The sequence below is a fragment of the Erigeron canadensis genome, chromosome 6 (assembly GCF_010389155.1).
Source record: "Erigeron canadensis isolate Cc75 chromosome 6, C_canadensis_v1, whole genome shotgun sequence".
Lineage (NCBI taxonomy): Eukaryota > Viridiplantae > Streptophyta > Magnoliopsida > Asterales > Asteraceae > Erigeron > Erigeron canadensis.
The window spans coordinates 7062669-7082816 of record NC_057766.1 but is presented as its reverse complement, the minus strand read 5'-3'; the positions used below and the strand labels follow the sequence as shown (position 1 = coordinate 7082816).

General features: G+C 34.8%; 2 protein-coding genes and 1 long non-coding RNA gene across 3 annotated transcripts; 2 read left to right on the top strand and 1 right to left on the bottom strand.

The window, feature by feature from the left end:
• The first annotated feature begins 26 nt into the window (after window positions 1–26).
• LOC122604234 (protein ANTAGONIST OF LIKE HETEROCHROMATIN PROTEIN 1-like) lies at window positions 27–1319 on the top strand. The gene has a single exon (XM_043777125.1). The coding sequence runs from the start codon at window positions 27–29 to the stop codon at window positions 1317–1319; it is 1293 nt and encodes a 430-aa protein (XP_043633060.1).
• A 536-nt stretch (window positions 1320–1855) lies between these two features.
• Window positions 1856–14479, bottom strand: LOC122603082 (serine/threonine-protein kinase CTR1-like). Its single transcript, XM_043775693.1, has 16 exons — window positions 13829–14479; window positions 12106–12407; window positions 11389–11533; window positions 11043–11146; window positions 9575–9783; window positions 8165–8575; window positions 7659–7699; window positions 6993–7061; window positions 6777–6877; window positions 6599–6683; window positions 5630–5728; window positions 5365–5433; window positions 5129–5260; window positions 3120–3214; window positions 2877–3039; window positions 1856–2115 (listed from the first exon to the last, which is right to left on the bottom strand). Exons 1-15 carry the CDS (start codon window positions 14447–14449, stop codon window positions 2931–2933), a joined length of 2592 nt encoding a protein of 863 aa, XP_043631628.1. The 5' UTR covers window positions 14450–14479; the 3' UTR covers window positions 1856–2115; window positions 2877–2930.
• A 3948-nt stretch (window positions 14480–18427) lies between these two features.
• On the top strand, window positions 18428–19884 carry LOC122606189. The gene is made up of 2 exons (XR_006324829.1): window positions 18428–18687; window positions 19564–19884. It is a non-coding gene; the product is annotated as an uncharacterized LOC122606189 (long non-coding RNA).
• Window positions 19885–20148: the final 264 nt, after the last annotated feature.

Sequence of the window (20148 nt, the reverse complement as noted above, 5' to 3'; positions counted from 1 at the left end):
CACAAATATTAACATATTTTCATCGTATGGATTCATTATCTTCATCATCATCGTCATCCGAAGAGATTTCTTCAGCTTTGGAATTTTCAATTCCTTTGTCGTTTCTGAATTTATCCACGGGTAGTAGCCTACCTTTTGTGCAAAGTGTTCTTGACGTGGTTGAGGACGACACGGCAAGCTCAACCGAAACCCGCGCCTACATCCAGCGGTTTCGGGAACGAGCTCACGAAACGCTTATGCGTGACTACTTTGTTGAAAACCCAAAGTTTGGCCCGGTCTGGTTTCGTGAAAGATTTCGAATAAGTCAAAGGTTGTTTTTAAAGATTGTTAGTGATATTGAGCAACGTTTCGTTTACTTTCAAGAGCGTGTAGATCGATCGGGGAGGAAGAGTTTAACTGCCATACAAAAATGCACATCCGTGGTGGAACAGCTCGGATCGGGCAACCCTCCAGATAACTTTGATGACTACTTGTGCATGGCAGCAATAACTTCTCGCGAAAGCCTTGATCATTTTTGCAGCGCGGTCATCGAGTTATATCGTGACGAGTACTTACGTAGGCAGACTAGTCATGATGTTGCCCGGTTGTACGAAGCTCATGAACGGAGACACAAGATTCTGGGAATGATAGGAAGTCTTGATTGTACGCATTTTGTTTGGAGAAATTGTCCTAAAGCGTTGAAGGGACAATACAAGAAAGGTGATCATCCATACCCCACGGTTACGCTTGAAGACATTGCTTCACAAGACTTGTGGATTTGGTATGCTTTTTTTGGTCCTCCAGGGTCGCTCAACGATATCAATGTCTTGAATCAATCGACATTGTATATGAGGGAGCGAAATTCGACGACTTCTGACTCGTCTTTTACCGTAAACGGTCGTCGTTACAAACGGAGATACTATCTTACCGATGGAATATATCCTAGGCGGGCGACTCATGTCAAGGCAATGCTATATCCGAGTGAAACAAATGACAAGAAGTTTAATAAAGTTCGAGAATCGGCAAGAAAGGATGTAAAGCGAGCTTTTGGCGTTTTGAAAAGAAAATGGGGGATTTTGAGTCGGCCAATGCGAGCGATGACGGTCGACAAGATTACTAACATCGTGTACGCGTGTATTATATTGCACAACATGATTATAAAGGATGATGGAAGGGCAATATCACCAATTCGTATTGTGGATACAGGAGTTCAAGTGGTTTATAACCACGATGCAGTGGATGAGATGGAAGAAGAAGATGTTCAACATCGTCTTCGATATGATCTTACAGAGCACGTTGGGAGATTAAATTTATCCCATCTTGACGACCCGATGGCTTAACCAACACCGATTGCCGATTTATTTTTGTAGTTTTTTTTATTTGTAATAAAATGTATGTATTTTTATTTTATTTTATGTTTTGTATCTTTAAATTTTTAATCACTAAATGAAATGTATGTGCTTTCTTTATATATTTGGTTAGTTATAATTAAAAGGGTTAATTATGTAAAGTTTATAATGTTAAGGATAAATTATTAAAATGTGAAGATAAGGTTGAGAGTTTCAGTTGCCGCTAAAAAAAGGTAAAGAAAAAAAGTTAGAGAGTTGAAATAAGATAGTAATTTGATTGAATAATTAAAGGGAGATGAAGAAATGAACCCTCAGCTCCCTCCCCCCTTATGAAACAACTTTGTCTATCACCACATTCATTTGTATACCTAAGGCTAACACTTTGCTACTTGATGTAATGCATTTTTATTTAAACTTTTTAATCAATTAGATCACAAGGTGCTGACAATTCACGGTGAATGATCTGGTTAATGGACAACTGCGGCAGTAACCGCAATTTTGAAAAATTCTGCCATATCTACAGGTTATTTAGTTATACTGCCTTCATTAATCATTAATTTAAAAAACCACCTTGCAGTCAATACTGTATGTAATGGCATTCCTATAAGCTGTGGTTATTTCATTACAACAAACAATACAAAATTATGACCAAACAGATTGTACATCTTCTTAACAGGACTTGATTTCTCCTCCTGTAGAGAAACCGAGTGTCTTTCTCGGGTTCCAAATAAATGAAAATTCCGGCATCATTAATATGAAAACAGAATACATATGTACAGAAATCAGCCTGCAAGAGATCATGTAAAAGACATCAGAATTTTATGATATAAGCGAAAACAAGAATGCAAGTGCAATAGATGTTTCGAAATCATAAACCATACAAGCATGAGATTAAGGTTAACTCATGCAGTAACTTTAACCCACTTACTTAAGAATAACACCATCTTTGTTTACGGTTTTCTAACTCAGGTCAAACGGAAAAACACAGCTCAAAAAGAAACACGCCTAAAGTCACCCAACCGAATACGTCATTTTAGCACTTCCCTAAATCTTGGTATATAACATTTATATTATTCTGGAAATAACTTAGTTTTTTAAATCACATTTGGCATTAATTAACTATCGAATAGGGGCAAAAAGTGTTGACAGTCAGCACCAATCACTACAAAAAACTGTGTTTTTGACCTGATACCAACCGGCCACTTTGCCACCATTATTCAACAGACATGTTGGCCAAAAGCATAATAGCATCGTTATCATTAGACAATCAATCTATTGGGTGGAATAGATCAAAAGTTGGTCATAGTGTTCAATGCATTATTGCATACATACACGTAAATAGATTTTTGTGATAAAAGAAGGGAAGATTATAATTGCAATATTATGCAATTGAGCAAACTTAACACACCAACTATTTGCAACCATAAAACGAAGGTTAAGCCCAATTCAATCAATATCAAAACTTACTCGCTTTGACCCGTCACCCAACCCCTCCCTTTTGTCACCTTAATATTTGATAAAAATGTGAAATGATTGATGAGAAGTTACGTTGTCAATGAGCCTCGTATGAGTTGTGAAACCTGGGTTGTGCTTTACATATCTTCATGTAAGTAATAAAACGTCTGTTTGACTTGTTTGTGGAGTAGGAGGTTTTGTTAACGGTCTCAATGTGTCCATGATGGCTGAGAATGAAGGGCGTTTCCATGGCTCACTGCAGAATCATATTATAATCAATAGTAGCTAACAACGTATAGCATCAAAAGATGGAAATGATTCAATGATTAAACTCACTTAGCCCAACAAGCTTCAATTAGTGCCGCTACTTGAGGATTTACATCACGAGGAATCTCAAGCCTTTTGCATTTAAAGCCTACAGCTGCCACCACCTGAAAAGAGATGTGCTCTAAAGTTAAACTTTAGAAATTTAGCTTCTGCAAGGATACAATGCTTGTCGTTCTCTTTCGCATGTAGTTTTAAAAATGATTCCCACCAGTATCTCAAAGGGGCTTGTTTGGGTTATATTCTAATGAGTCAAATGCTTATGAAGTTGCCCAAAGTGTAATATGATGCTTACAACCTCACAAATCGTTCTATCAGAAAAGTTAGATTATTAATATAAGACTATATTGCCCAAATGGTCCCTATGATTTATACAAAATTCAGGGCTTCAACCTATAACTTTCTAATCACACAAACGGGCCATACTTTTGATAGTTGTAATGCAAAGGATCCACTCTCTTAAAAGTAGTAAGATGGATAATCCATAATTTGGACTATCTATGGCACACTTCCAAAAGTAAGGATTGACTCTGCACTTTTAAAAACTAAAGGGACATCGTTTGGAGGACTAATCCATAAGGTCCGAGTCAATCGCCACAAGAACACAAACCAGGTAAAGCTCGCGTTTCTACACTTACCAATGTTGGAACCATAGACCTTCAAATTTTAACTCAAAGATGATAACCATCTTGAAAACCCTGGGCAGTTGATTCTTGAATCGTATTGAATATACTAATAACTCATAAGAATATATATCAAATAAAGGTATAATGTATTTGGAGGCCAATCAACTATAGACTGTTTTCATAAGGTAATCTATTATAAATTTCATATAGAACTCTCAAATATGTATTTCTTTTCATTTCTACCAATTACAACTAAAACATGCCAAAAATTTATAAATCGAAAAAAATGACCATCTTCTTACAAAATTGGAGTAATACAAATTATAATTGAATGGGCAACACCTATTATACCCTTCAAGAGATGGAAACTTTTGCATTTACAATTCAAAGAGGGGCATAGTGGGTATTATATGTCTGAATTCTAACTTTTACTAAAAACTATTAACAGGAAAGAAATTTTGTCAATTTAAAAAAATCTGGCATATTCTAGAATACATTTAATAGAAATGAAAACATATACACACACGCACACGCGCACGCGCGCACACACATATATCTGGGTGTCTTTTATAATTAGAATAATAGATATGTAAAAAATAAAAATTAACTGAGTAGCCTCCCAGTACATTACACCAACCACAGTAAGACAAATATCCATATTGGCCGGCTAACTAAGTTGCTCCCACCGCACTCATTTTTCCACTATTAATTGTTCCAGATCAAGCCTTCTGGAATCAAGCCTACATGTTGCACTGTGTAACTAGACTTTCAACTGTTTTCTATTTCTTTGTTTACGATGGCCAACTCAGCCAAAATGCCGCCTGGCATGTGGTTCAAACTTTAATCGGCTCTTTGGTCACTTTGAGACCACCATGAACATAGGAGAATGCTTTAAGAGCCAGATGTACAGAGGGTTTTAATTAACCGCGATAATACTTTCGAACTCTTGTGTTTCAGATGTATTCATAAACTAAAGTGATAGTTAGCAGTTCCAAAAATTGGAAAGAACATATCAAACATAGCTAATAAGGAAATGAATCGAATGACTCAAACAAAAATGTAACTTGACTGCATACGACCTCCTAAATCGCAACTTGAAGAGTTTGTATGATTAAAAATAGACTTCAGCACTCTTTCAACCTGTTTATAGTGTTTATCTTACATATTGGAATGAGCAAACAGCAGAAAAAGGGCTTTCTACATATGCATTGTCTAAACCATCATTTTTACCTCCCATTCTTCATACTTTTCCAACATGTAAAAAATGTGACTAAAGTGATTTATTCAACCAATTGGACCCATTTGTGACACATCACGGCCTAAGCCAAACCCATTAGTAAGTCATTGGGTCGCCATTACCACCTCTAAACAAAAGTATGAATGTCTGGTACAAACCTGTGCAGGATTTAGATTACCCCAAGGTTGCTGCAAAGTAGCAAGCTCCCATAAAATTACCCCAAAACTGTACACATCTGATTTCTCATTTGAAGGTTCATCACGAAGAACTTCGGGTGCCATCCACTCAGGCTGTTTTTATACACAAACCAGCCAAGTTTATAAAATCACATTGAAAAATCACACTAGGTTAAAGATGCTTGAATAAGATAGAGTTTAATGAAAAGGAAACTCACTGTTCCTGCTGCAGTCTTGGATGAAAGAAACGTATTTGCTTTTAACCTTGACAACCCAAAATCACAGACCTGAACAGGGGAAAGAGTGATGTGATGACCTACTTTATCTGAATAATTGTAATGATTACAAAAAAGATGGATTGAAAAATTGGTCAAGTGTTAAAAAATACGCATATGAAATGGACTCCAGACAATTCACTTTTCGTTTCCAAGTTTTTAGGAAAACAACGTAAACAATATGCATATGCACAGTTCTATATTATACCTTAACAGTGTATTTTCTGTCCACTAAAAGATTGGGTGATTTTAAATCCCTGTGAACAATAGGAGGATTGCGTCTGTGGAGGTAATTCATCCCTTTTGCCTATACCACACAAAAAAATAAAGCCACTGATATTGATATATTGATAGTAGAAATACAGAGTTGTTGATACAAAATGACTTGGGTTTACTTAGGCCATCTGCAAGTAACCATACAGACCAAAAGTTTTCAAAATTTATGATTGAAATGTATACTTATGATAACACTGTATATAATTGGAGTTATATATAAACTGGAAGAGATTATTCTTGTAATACAGAATGAACATAAATGAAATGTAATATTCTCATAATAATATTATATTTTAGATATAACTCCAATAGTTAGAATTACTTATATATACCATTTTCACATTTTTTTTGAATTACCATATTGATCCCATTGGCCATATATAACTCCAATAGTTATAATTACTTATTTATAAAATTTGTATAATCTGTCTACATATTACCTCCTTGCATACATGTGGAATTGGGTATTGTTGTTTCTCCCATAAATGTTCAGCACATGTTATACCAAACTAGGAACTTCTAAAAATTATATATTAATAACACTTACAAAAGAAAATTTATCAATCAGCTTTCCTAAACGAAATAAAATGAATATCATCCTATAATAGGTCCATTTAAGTGCCAAACTGATTTTAAGTACCTATTTATATAATATATATTTCGCTTGTAGGCATAGATATTCAACTGATTATAAGAACTAAATTAATAGGTATCACAGGCATGACAGATTATACTTATTGATTAAGGAACCTTCATAGGTTCCAATATATGGATTATACTTAAGGATTATACTCGTATGATACAATAACTACTGTGTCGAGCGTCCGCAGTTTCTTTTGCCATCTGAGGGGAGGAAAACAGGTTTGAGAAAATCTATAATAGAAAGGGTTGAGGAAGATACCACATCATACGCCATACTCAGTCGTCGCCGTTCATCCAATGCTTCTTTCGCACCAGGTTTGTGCAATAATCGATACAAACTCCCTCTGTACTTCAAAAAACAAATCTTAGATACTTGCCACACATGATGACAGCTAACTCTGATAATTGTTGTATTAGAAATCGTAGAGCCACTAAACCTTGACAAATATTCTGTGACTATTGACAGGTTCGGGGGCTGAGTCACAGCACCCATAAAAAGTACAATATTTGGATGCCGTAGGCGTCTCATGATTGCAACCTAACAGAAATAGTGGATGACAAGGTTACAATTACTAGAGAACATACTAGAAAAAGCCTTAGTTGTTCGCCCTTATATCCAAATCACAAATCAGCCAAAAAAACCTAGGGCATACCTCCTGCAAGAACTCATTTAACCTCTCTGGATGAAAATCTTGTTCTAAAAGGATTTTCACGGCAACATCCTGAAAGTAATGGACTTCGTAAGATATTAGATAAAAATTTAACCTGACATACACTATTACCAAAAACAGCCTGCCATGTCTTAATAGCAACCCCCTTCTTAAACCAGGAACACTTAATGTGGAACTATATACGATGTGTGTTTTGTAGCTGTTTATTTAATTATTGCAACCCGGGTGTAATAATTAGTTTTCAGTGGTTAAAAAACATATTCTGCCTATAATACTTTATTCATATAGGAGCCAATCAATATATTTCATACCAATCGCAGCAAACCGACCTATCAAAGCGTAGACCAAGTTACCTATCTAATCTTACAACTTCCAACAGCAAAAAAACCTTTAAACATTGTGTACAGCCTGTTCTATGGTTGTCTGATTCTCATTAATAAAAATCAAATTGTCACTTTCAAAACACACATTCTTAGACCTTCGAAATACACCTAAACTACAACCTTTGATACGCACCAACATCAAGATACATAAAAGTGTGCTCTTTCAGCCACAAAGGAAACGCAAATAACTAAAAACGCATGTGCCTACTGCAAAACATATTCAACATATAGCATATATAAAACAAGCAAAGGGTGTATTACTTACAGAGCTATTCCAATCAGCACGATGAACAACACCAAAAGAACCTGTAAAATGCAGAGTGACTAAAGTAAACACACTTTCTAACAGACGACCAGAAAGGGTGTCTAAATATCAGTTCTAACGAACAAAACAGAAGACCAGAACAGACAGATAACGGCTAAATCTAGTTAGGTCCTAGGTTCTGAGATTTAATAATAACCAAACAGTTTTCGGTCCCACATATTTCCAAACAAGGGTGTCTTTCATCATATTTTTTTTGTTGTTTTTCAAACTTCAATGACAATTTAATATCTGTATTGTACTATTGTTAACCCTACAAAACCCAAGTTTGTACTTGGTCCGCTTTGAAACCAAACAGGTTTTAAACGCAAACCACATCTTTTTAGATCGGTCTAGTTCTCTATCCATTATTTTTTTTAGTTGGTCAATCGCAGTCCACCAGATGAAAACTTGTATACCTCCTACTTTTGCCGCCTGGATTCATTTCTAAATCAAAGAAAACTAGTTACCTGCTCCAATTCTCTCTTTTAAAGCTAGGTCACTCCATGGAATGTCTAAATCTTCAAAATCAAGGGTATAATCTCCACTCGCCTTATGTGGTTGACCCCCTTCAAACCTTTGATTACTAGTCGCCTCCATTCTGGCGTTAGATAAGGCATATGATTGGGAATCTCTATGTCCGGATTGGGGCATATGTTGCAAAGGCACGTCGTTAACCATTTTAGTTGTGTTTACGATATTCTGAGCATATGCCTTGGGAATCTGTGAACTTCTATCATGACCTTTGGGGCGCACAGCTTTGGAAGGGGGTAAACGAGAACCTTCATTGCTGTTACTTGGACTACGTACAGCAATATTCATATCAAGAAGATTTTTATCGGACTGCTTAGAATAAACGACATCCACAGTATCTCCATCACCTGCAGTCATACCATCAGGAACTATAATAACCTGATTGATTGCAAAATGACCCAAATTTATGAAGAAACACTAATGGGAAAGTGACTAGAGACACTCTTGTCAAGACAAATTTTGTACCACATCAAAGGTGTGACTATTGAAGTCTCCAAATGAAGATATGAACTTGCATCCATTTCAAAATCGCAAAATGACCTTCCATTTAAAAGGTGACACTAGTTTAAATAGCATGTATCAAAAACTAGTGCAAAGGTAAGACAGTTAAAGTGAAGAAAGAGAAACAAAAGGGGATTTCAGGCGAAGCAAACCACACGAAGGAGAGACCATATTCATCAAAACTTATGAGAAAGAGACCACATTCATGATACTTACTATACTTGTAACATGATCTAACCTCATATCTACCTAGTATTATCTTATTGCCATTATGAATACTACATGTTTAGGTGGATGCGGATAACTTTAGACAACCAAAAAGTATGCTAGCCACCAATAAATCAAAAGCCAAGCCAGTGGATGGATGTCTGCCTGAACAATTATACCTAGTCTCAACATATACAAAGATACATACATCATTTATCAATGATAATAATCTTGAGTACATGCATTTCCTTACACCAACTACTCTTTGTTTGAACACAACCAAAAATTCAAAATCAAAGCACATTTAGAATAGAAACACTTGCAAAAGCAATCATAATAAAGGATTGCATTTTACTCAATTGCATTTGAAGTTACTCTATGCAATCATGAGTTCAGTGAATGAAGTGATCTATGTCAAGTACATCTCCCAAGACGATGTCCTTTTGTGAAATACATGACAGCATGCAGATTCAGAGAGACCCAAAAAGACACTAAACTAATCATATTCATGAAGTCACATTTTTCAGATATTATGGTAAACAAAGGCTACATTGCATGCACAACACTATAAAAGAATCTTCACATCACAAGAACCTTACTTCAAAAATCAATTCATGCAACTGCTTTATGAAACTTACCACTAGATGGATCTTCAAATACAAGATTCAAAGAGTCACAATCAGCAAAGTACTGTTTAGCCAGTAACCTGAAATCAACCATGGGTTCAACTTGTCTAAAACGAGGAAAGCGCAATGGGGATGAAATTGATATCGTAGATGGACCATTTAGTAGCGAATCAGGCTCACAGAGGCATCCTGGATTCCCAATCAAATCAACAAAAAGCTCCCTGCATTATAATTAAACTTCATCTGTTCAGATCAGAAATACGAGTGCGTAAGAGAGTTCATTTAATCACACTGAATAGCTGTCTGTGTGATTGGTTTTTAATGGGCTCCTTGGCAAAACCCTGATGTGACAATATATCCGCATAGTTTTGTTTTTTCAAAATAACTTTTAATCAAGGAAGGAAAGGAAGAATGATGTAGATGAGCCAGACATTTCCAACCAAAAATTCTATCATGCTGATATTCAAAACTGCAACTCAGAAATAATATGCCATTTACCCTTACTCGACTAAACACCATCCAAAAAACTTGTGAAGGTCGTGGCATTGTTAAAAGTTAAAACATGCAGCAAACATGAAGATTGCTCATGCACTTATGTACGAGTATGCGGAAAAACATAAATCACTGTTAATTTATGCTTTCGTTTCCACCAAACATAACAAGTCTATGAGTCAAAACTGAATTCCAGCATATATTCACCGGTCAGTAAAAAAAAAGGCAAGTTTCTTGAAGTTATAAGTCCCAAGAACATATTCATTTTGTATTCACTAACAGAAACAGGGTCACTGGAGACCGAGGATAGTTAAAAGGATGCTGATTCATGAGTATGCTGATACGATCACACATCGGCCAAGTATGGGATTGGTTGGTGGTTTATAAGCCTAGGTGCCCCCTCCTCCTTTGAGCTAGCTTTTGGGCGTGAGTTATACACCTAGCTTATGGCACGATACGAGCCTATTATGGGATGGGTTCGTATCAATTGGTATCAGAGCCAGCCCTACCTTTCGAGGTTCCAACGCTCGAAGTGGTGGCCTATGGAGTGGTGGCTTGGACCCAAGGAGAAGGGTGCCAACCGTGACCAACATAGCCGTGACCAACGTTCAAAGGGTGGGGTATTGATATGATCCCACGTCGGCCAAGTATGGGATTGGTTGGTGGTTTATAAGCCTAGGTGTCCCCTCCTCCTTTGAGCTAGGTTTTGGGAGTGAGTTCTACACCTGGCTTATGACATGATACGAGCCTATTATGGGATGAGTTTGTATTATATGCCAAGAAAAGAAACCATTATGGGATAGCAAAAAAGGATATTAATATGATAATATAACCCTGTGCCAACATCTTACGATAAATTCCATTACACCATCGTCATTTCTTGAATTTAATAGGCCAACAACTTCCAAATCTTAACTATTGTGGCTATCTATGAAAGTAGCAAGCAGAAAATTAGGTAATAAGCTTGCTTGAAGCTATCAAGACTTACTTGTCAACACCGAAACGGACAAGGCAAGATGAAGCATCGTCTCTTTTACAATATTTGCAACCCTTGGCTATTCGACATGGTAGATCAATTGTGTCGGCTAAAATCTGTTAAAAGTCATGATACATAAAACATGTGAAGTGATTGTATTAAAATCTCAGATTTAGTTGTGCTTTAGATTTTTGTCCTGGTTAAAATTCAATTGCAAAGAAATCCCCACTCTGGTATCCTTTAGAAGAATTCCAAAGCCATAATATATCAAAACACTATAAAAGCAACTTAAAATTCACAAAAGGAAGTCAGGTACAGTACCAACGGTAGGGATACAAGAAATCAATCTACAACGTACTTTAAATAGCAGCGCCCGATGTCTGCAAAGACCAACAGACAGGCTACCCATTGGAAGTACAACAGATCCTAGACAATCCTTGAGATCCTCACTACACTCTTTCCACATTGATACCAAGTCCTCTTCTCCGGTTAAAGTTGCACCACTAAAGAGAACAAAAAGATTAAATCATGTGAAATATTATTATAAGAATTAAGAATAATAACAGTAGTTATATAATAACAATTAATAATAGAGATAACAAAATTGGTGGGTTGGGTCATAGGTCAAAAAAGGACATTTTTGTATGTGACCAAAAAAGGTTGGGCCAGGTTGCATCGACTCCAACACACTTTTAGTCCAAAAATTCTACATCTTTTCTAAATGACCAGTGTCTCAAATATGTTTACAGGAGTTATATTCTTCAATATTATTCCAACTTTTTGAGTAAATAGATATAGACCCTTAATCTATGAAAAGAACTCTATGGATACTTTCAGCCTATTTGATAGTATTAGTTAGTTACTTATGTTTCATTTGACTGTTTAACATAACCTAGATCGATCCATTCATACATAAATGGGTCGAAATAGCCACAGCTTATCCCTCCAAACCGGCCCGATAGCTCTTCCTGTTTTTTCTATTCCATCCCATTCCATTCCAGGACAGGCCTCTAGAAGTCTAGGTGTATTTTTTCCTTTTACAACAGTTACAAAAAGAAGATAGCTATATTCTCACCCCATTCGATTGCAGACAAGCTTTGCCAATTGATCAACAACTTCTAATGTGGTTATGCTATTACATGAGATACCATGAATCCGGTTCTGTAGCTCCCTGAGGCTGGGATCGCTACGTCGATCAATTAAAATCACTTCAATTGAAGATTCACTGCCAGTATCAATGGCCTTCAGCAACTCGAGTGATGGAATTCGTCCACTCTCTTGTAGATCACAGCACATCATCCATACATAAGGATCCATCCCATATATTAAGTAAAACCCATCAGGGACTTTGTCGAAGTATGACAAACAGCCATTCGCCTGATACAACATGACCTTTAGAGTTGGAATATATAAAGACAGATAATTTAAGCTTAACATCTACAATGATAATAAGTCTTTAAAAGCTTTTTATTTTGACACCTCATTATTCCATTAACTTCAACCCATTAAAAAGTCATTACTTCCGATGAAAAGCTATTTATAAAGCAATTTTTTTAATTAAATTCATATAGATTTGGAAAAAAGTTTTTTGTCAAAAGGTTGAGGAACCTCAACCTATTCATCAAATAAGTCTTTTAACCCAATGATATCAACCTATTGTAAAGACTTTTTTTCCCAAAAAAATGCTTTTTATCAACCACCATTGGAGATGCCCTTTATATATACTTGAACTTCCCATTTGCGTATCTTATGCAGAAAATCTACATTTTGACAAGCTTTTCAAAGAAAGTAAGTAAATTTATGCATCAATATTCATGCACATAGCACAATAAGTTTGGGGACAACGTATAGGCAGTAATGCAAAAAAAGACATTTATATTTCCATACAGGCATAAAGCTTTCTTGAGATCAATTTTTTGTACTTCGTATATCTTACAGGTTACAAACCACATACACATAACTTTTTTTCCGAACAGCGTGTTAGTAGTTAGTAGTTAGCATTCGAGACACCACAATGACATTCAATTGAGCAGTATGCGGAGCTTGAACCATGCATGCCCGGGATGAAAATCGGGATTCTCGAACCCCCCTCAATAATCCACTCCTACAAATGTAGGGAGTGGGATTTGAACCCTGGTGGATTTCCCCAAGGTCTAAGACCTTACCAATGGGCCACCAACCCATTGGCCACATAATATGTCTTCCTGCTAGCACATTCTAAGGATTAATGACAATGTAACTAGTATTACAGGATCAGGAAAGTATCTAAGCCATGTCAAAAGGTAGGATTATTACTATCAGAAATATAGACCAAGGATAGGTCACATGATATCTCGATAGAGTACCCATAAAATAAGAAAGAAGAGTAAGGTGAAGACCACGTTGAATAAGTGTTCTTCCTGAATATGAATAAGTGTGCCTAACTTATGTGCTCATGAAAAGAAAGTACGGATGTGAGGATGTCAGTAATGAGTTAAGTAGGAAGCATTTATCTCATTTGATGCACGGAAAACAGGAGTGAACATAAGATGTAAGCTAATCCATTCTATGGGGACATTTATGATGAATGAAATCAAGGCTGCAAGTTTGAACAAGACAGTAGCTCCAAATCTGAAGCACAGAGTTACGCCAAAAGCATAGCATTATGTTTGAAGCCGATAAATCAAGATACGTATATCGTTTAACTCCAATGTGGTGGCCTAATGGTTGGTATAGTCTTGTTTATTCTAATTCAATGTAAACTAGATATAATACAACCAAAAATACTAATAACAATCACAAATACACATTACACATACCCAAAACCGATGCGATAAACCTTCTGCAGAAACCGTGGAAGAGCCAGAGGACCTACTCCCTGCGGTTTCATCCGTCACCGGATCCAACAAATTCGGATCATCCACACACATAGCTTCCGACGAAAGACGTAACGCCAACGCCAATTGCAACTGATAGCTTTCCTCCGTTTGTTGCGCCCAGCTTTTCGACGAATACGATCCGCCTCCTCCGCCGCCTTCCAACGACTTCAGCCGCAAAACTTCAGCATCGGGATCACCGCCACTATTCACAGCCGCCGATAAAGACGGAACGAAGTAATCGCCGGAAATCGAACTCTCGCCGAAGCTACTACCACTTGACTGCCGCTGTAATCCACCAATCGACGCCGGAAAAGGCGATTGACGATTCTGTTGATTCCGTTGATCGCTTGTTGTTGGATTCATATTCATTAAATCCCAATCGAAAACGACGTTGTTTCGCTTTTTCTCGCCGGAATGAGATGAATCGTATCCGCCGCCACTGCCGCTGCCGGTGCCGGAGAAGATAGACGGCGGTGGTGGTTGCTGGAGGTGATCGTCGTCGGGAAACTGATTCAATAAAGTGTAATGATTACGTCTGCTGTTTCCAGGCATTGCAGCCATTTTTTTATTTTTTTTTTAATTTATAAAAGAAAAAAAAAAGGAAGGTAAATTTGGTGGGTGTTTATATATGTTAAGATTGGATGTTAGATAGATTCAGTATAGTTAGTGTAGTGGGTGGTGGGGTCACGCGGCTAAAACGAGATGGTTGGCGTAATCTAACAAGAAAATTTTTATCCCTGACACTACTAATCATACGGAGTAACATGTTAGACTGTGGAGGTGTGAAAGGGCGAAAAGCCCCCGCTCCAATCATTACAAAACACGATATCGAATAGTTTAAGGGCAATTTTTCGTTGCAAACGTCGCGGTAGCCGATGAGGGCATTTACCGAAGCGTTCCCGAGCACTTTATGGCAGGAGAATGCCTCTTAATTGGCTATTACTCATAATCTTAAACGCTTTTTAAATATAATGATTACCGGCGACGACATCGGTATTGGGGATAGTGGGCATGGTGATGTAGCCGTTGTTATTGGTGATGGTAATTGTGGCGACAAATGATATATGATTGATGTGAAAATAATTAATTTAAAAAGACAGTGTATATATTTTAGAGCTAAATATGTAAATATATTAGAGACGGCAAACTTATGAATTTAAAATGATTAAAATAATAAATAGGAAACAATCGATTTCATGCAATACTTTTTTTTCGTTTTGATAAGGATAGTACCCCAATTGTTTTATTAACATCATAAAAATCTTATATACAATTTGAGAATTATTAAGATGGACAGGGCCGACTCCACAGTGTATATAGGTCAGGCGGTCGCTTTAGGCCTCCACATATTAAGGGTCTCAAGATTTTTCAAATTTCAAGCTTTGGTATTTTACTTTTCGAGGATTTGATGCTGGTATACTATGTTTTTGATTAATAAATTAAGTTTTGAGTTTTGTTAATGACAGCCCTTAGGGCTGTCAGTATTAGTTAATTTGATGCATTAAAATTTGTACTTTGGCTTGCAAAAATTCATGGGCGGTTATTGTTATATAAAGTATTACTCTTTATGCATGTAATAAGCTGTTAATGACAACCTTTAAGATTGTCATTATCATTTTCCTTAAGTTTTTTATAATCAAAAGTAGATTGTTGAAGTCAAAAATATAAGAAAATTAAAAAACACAGATTTTGTTTTGTTTTAATGGAAGGGACGAAGGAAATGTTGAAAATGACCAAAACAGTATAATTGTGCACTTGTACTTTATTAATTTTTAATGTACTATTGTAATATCTAAATTTTATTAAAGTCTTTTTACTTTTGATTTTATCACCCTTTATATATAATTTAATTGATATGATGTAATGGAAATTTATAGTTTTGATAATATAGTTTTAGTATGTGCTTAGTTCTAAGGTCGTGTTTGGTTCGTAGATTATGATGGAGTCTAATGGAATTAAAATTGAATTTCATTCCTTAGTGTGTTTGGTCGCTCAATAATGAAGAAATATCATTCCGTTGAAATGTAAACATTTCCTCATTTGATGAAATCTCCATTCCATGAGGATGGAGGAAAGAATCTCATTCCGTCTGTCACTTAAATTTTTAAAAAATGAAAAACATTCTGTCAAATTCCATTCCATCAGATTTCAATTCTTTCAACAGATTTCATTCCTTCCAAAAAACCAACTGTGAACCAAACGCGCCCTATAATTTCATTTTCCTTTTAGTTTTAGTGTTATCATATATTTTGTCTCATTTTTAACTGTCTTTCATGAGTTTTTAGTTTATTTTTGTTGATCTTAAGCCTGAATATATGAGTATGTCTTTTGATAAAAAATTCAAAAATTGCCCATAAAAACATAAAAACTGCCATTGAAGATGGACGTTTTACATACTCATCGATACTAATGCATGACTTATCTATTAATCTCATGTTCTAACTATCAAGATAGCAAAATCCACAACCTCAAAATATAAAAAGATTACCAATTACAAACAAATAGCAAACAAATCAGATATTACTTACGTACAGCTCAACTTCACCTTCAAAGCACTATTGCATTAAGCTTCATTTGTCCATAACAGTCGTCTTACGATTTTTAGTTTTATGTAATATAGATTATGTATCAACTCTATAATATAAGGTTTTCTTCAATCTATGTAAATAAGTTGAATTATATAAAAATATATATATATTTGTGATAGAATAGTATTTACAAGCTACAAGATTTAGTACTTATACAAGACCGTATTACTATTAAAAATATCATGATCAACATCTAATTATATCGGTCGTTGATAAGTGTATGTAAATTTCAAGAACAAGTTATATCATCAATTCTTTGTAATAGTTGTCTTTATCGATTACGTATCAAAGTGAAAAACATGTACAATTAAGTTTTTTTTATTTAGGTTAGGCTGGAAAGATGTGACTTTAAGTCAGATTTACATTTTATCAAGGCCTATAATGACCATTTTAGAACCCTTTCTCTGGCCAGCCCAATATACTTATCTATTAAGGTTTGATTGTAAAACCTCGGATGAAAAGTTATTTAGCCACTGAATCAAAATTAAAATATATTAAATTTGAAGAATGTTAGTAACTGAATGAACGGATTTAAATTAACTTCAAACAAATACATATGAATCAACATAATAATATAAGTTAGACTACTTAATGGAATAAAACGATTACATTAAATTTTCTAAAAACTTTACGTTATACATGTATTATAACTTTTCTCAATTTATTCACATGTGTGAGTAATAATTATTTTATGTATGAAACTAATTGCCTTATTTACTTAGAAATAAACGTTAGGTATAAATAGATTCAAACCTTACGTTTGTCCATGTTCTGTGGCTCAAATCAACTCTTCAATACTGCATCATGATATTAGTACATTATTAGTGTGTATATATAGATGGATATATACACACATGTTAGGTATTTATGTTTGTTAATGCACAAAAGAATTTACACGACATTATCATGATCTTTTATTTTGACAAGTAAAAACAATCATGTGTGTCAGTGTGATAACAATGGATTATGTAGAAAATATTTACTAATGGATTATGTGATAACTTCTTCATTGAACTTCCAACAATATTGTTTCATTTTAGGAGTATTCTTATTGGAAAACCAAATATAAATGTGTGGAGTTGCATAAGGTTCAACTTAAAGACAAAATTAAGGGTTACGACGCTCGATTCGGTCGATTTATGACCAATAGTTATTTTAAATAAGTTTTTAACTTTCAATTTTTGACTATCGAAAAATAAGTATATGTTTCTTATTGACAATGGATTAATATTTTATTTGTAATATTAATTAATGTATTACTAACTAGGAAACGGTTGTCGCGTTGAAACGTTTGTGTTATTTAGTACACTTACGTTGAATTAACAAATATTATGTAATGAATAGATTTGTTTAAAAGTTTATCTTCTCAAATATATATTTATTTAAGGCCAAAACCACAATAGTTTTTGTTGGCACGTTGCGCGGTTTCAATTAGTTTTATTACTTTTTGTTATCGATTATTTATGTTTACTAAAAACTTTGATATATAAAATATATATTTATTCAAAGATAATATCACAAAAAAATATAATATAAGTTTTTAATATATTGTTTAGAAACCTAGAAACGATTATGTTTTGTAGCTATATATATTTGTTAAAATCTTTTGACATATGAAATAGATATATATATATATATATATATATATATTCAAAGGCAATACTACAAAAAATAGTTTTGATATACAATTTGAAAACACAAAAGAAAAAAAATATGTAAGAAACTAAGAAGTCCGTAATTTTAAACCGAAAAGGGATCCATGTGACACCCCAAGATTTTAAGATAAATAAATTAACCCCTTTTTATAGTTTTGATATTAAAATAATTTCCTAGTATTTAACTTTTGAATATGGGATTATTTTAGTTGGAACTTTAACGGATAACGGATATAATACTCATCTAAAAGTGATAGAGGGCGTGGCACTTAAAGAAAATGCCGACGATATCTTTGTTTGTGACTCACCATCATTCTTCTTTTCCATTTCCTTCTTTTTCTTTTATCAAAATCAAGTTTTTCCATTATCAAATTTACTTAAGTATTCCTATTTTTCCAAGTAAATTAATCAAACTTTTCATACGAATAATAATCCTAGCATTCAATTGAAGAACTTATTTGGGATAACTTGTGGATGTGTATATGTGTGGGTCAAAACACATAAGAGAGGAGAAGAAGAAATTCCTATTTTTCCATCTTAGTTATTGTCTTTCAAAGTAAGAATTTTTCTCACTTAATTTTAATTTTAGTTTCAAGAATTAGGGTTCTTGAAATAAAAAGAATCGGGGATTTTGATAAATGACCATTTTTGCTTTAAAATCTTTTGGTGTTGGTCATTATAGGGTCATGCAAGATTTTTTTATGACTTTCCCAATTTTCAGTTTTGTGATTTAATTGTTATTGAGTTGGGTTCATAATTTTCTTAAAGAAATAGTAGTGACTAGTTATAGTCAATATTGTGAAAATTTGATGGAGTAAAAAAAATGAGGGCATGGCCATATGGTGAAAAATGTGAAATGAGATTTCGTATTATATGAACCAACTCAATAGCATTTTTGAGATTTGATATGGATTAGGAATGCTAGTGAATTATTAGTATGGTTAAATTGAGTTAGCCAAAATTGTGAATATAGTCTTATATGCATAGTGTATTGATTTGTTAGGTTGAGAGCTTTGTTCTTGTGGCAATCTTGATTGTTATTAGTCGTGGAGGAGGTGAATAAATTTGCATACTCTTATATGTGTGTGGGGTCGATTACCATATGATGGTGGATTCCGTGTATGGTAGTCGATTTGGTGTTAGAGCCTAATTTTGAGGTCGGGGTCTAAGAACCCCATAGTTGTATTGAGACAGAATCCCATGGTTGTATTGAGATGAGGCCTAAGAACCTCTTTGATTATTGTTTAGCATATATGGATCCATGTATGTGTTTGTTAGCGCAAAAGTGAGTATGCAAGTGATGGTACGATGGTACCATTGCTACATGCGATATTCTTTTGTATTTTTGTCCTCCTTCGTGTGTGTATATATAGGTATGCAAGTTTATTCACTAAGCATTTGCTTATGTTTTAGTTGTTTACCCTTTTTATAGGTGGTTCCGGAAGAAGGAACTAATAAAGTTGTGGATTGTAAAAGTTGCTAGTGATCTTGAAGGTAGCTTGCCATTTTGCGAGAGAATGGTATTTATGATGGAAACCTAGTTTATCCCACCTCATTTGGCTCTTGATACAATCTTAGTATTTTGAATTTTATGGTTATGTAACTTGTTCACTTTGGTTTTGGTAACTAGTCTTGTTAAAGTTGGAAGTCAAATGAATGTTTTGGGTTATGTGACGTAATGGGTAATGTGTCCAACATATGTTGAAATGTACATGTTATCAAATGTAAGCTTTTGAAACGTTTGGTTGCTTGATATGATCTTATTTGAGTTAGTAATAATGCCTGAAAATGTTTGGAATTGAGTCGAAATGTTAAAAAACGTCAAAAGAAGTTTTTTTGGTGTACAACAGAGAGCACGGCCTCTGTGACGGCTCTTACAGACTGCAAAGGTTGTGCTCCACTGACTTCGAACCTTAATTTTTCCCGAGCCTTCGTTTGACCTTTTTGGGTCCTGAAACTTATATAGTAGTCTATTTACATCATTTTAAGAACATTTCAAGTGGCTTTTCTTGAATTG

Coding starts and splice junctions, on each gene's coding strand:
- LOC122604234 (XM_043777125.1), top strand. CDS start 27: ATGGATTCATTATCTTCATCATCATCGTCATCCGAAGAGATTTCTTCA.
- LOC122603082 (XM_043775693.1), bottom strand. CDS start 14,449: ATGGCTGCAATGCCTGGAAACAGCAGACGTAATCATTACACTTTATTG. Junction 6,878..6,992: donor TAAATGAGTTCTTGCAGGAG/GTATGCCCTAGG, acceptor TATTTCTGTTAG/GTTGCAATCATGAGACGCCT. Junction 5,261..5,364: donor CCAAGACTGCAGCAGGAACA/GTGAGTTTCCTT, acceptor GTATAAAAACAG/CCTGAGTGGATGGCACCCGA.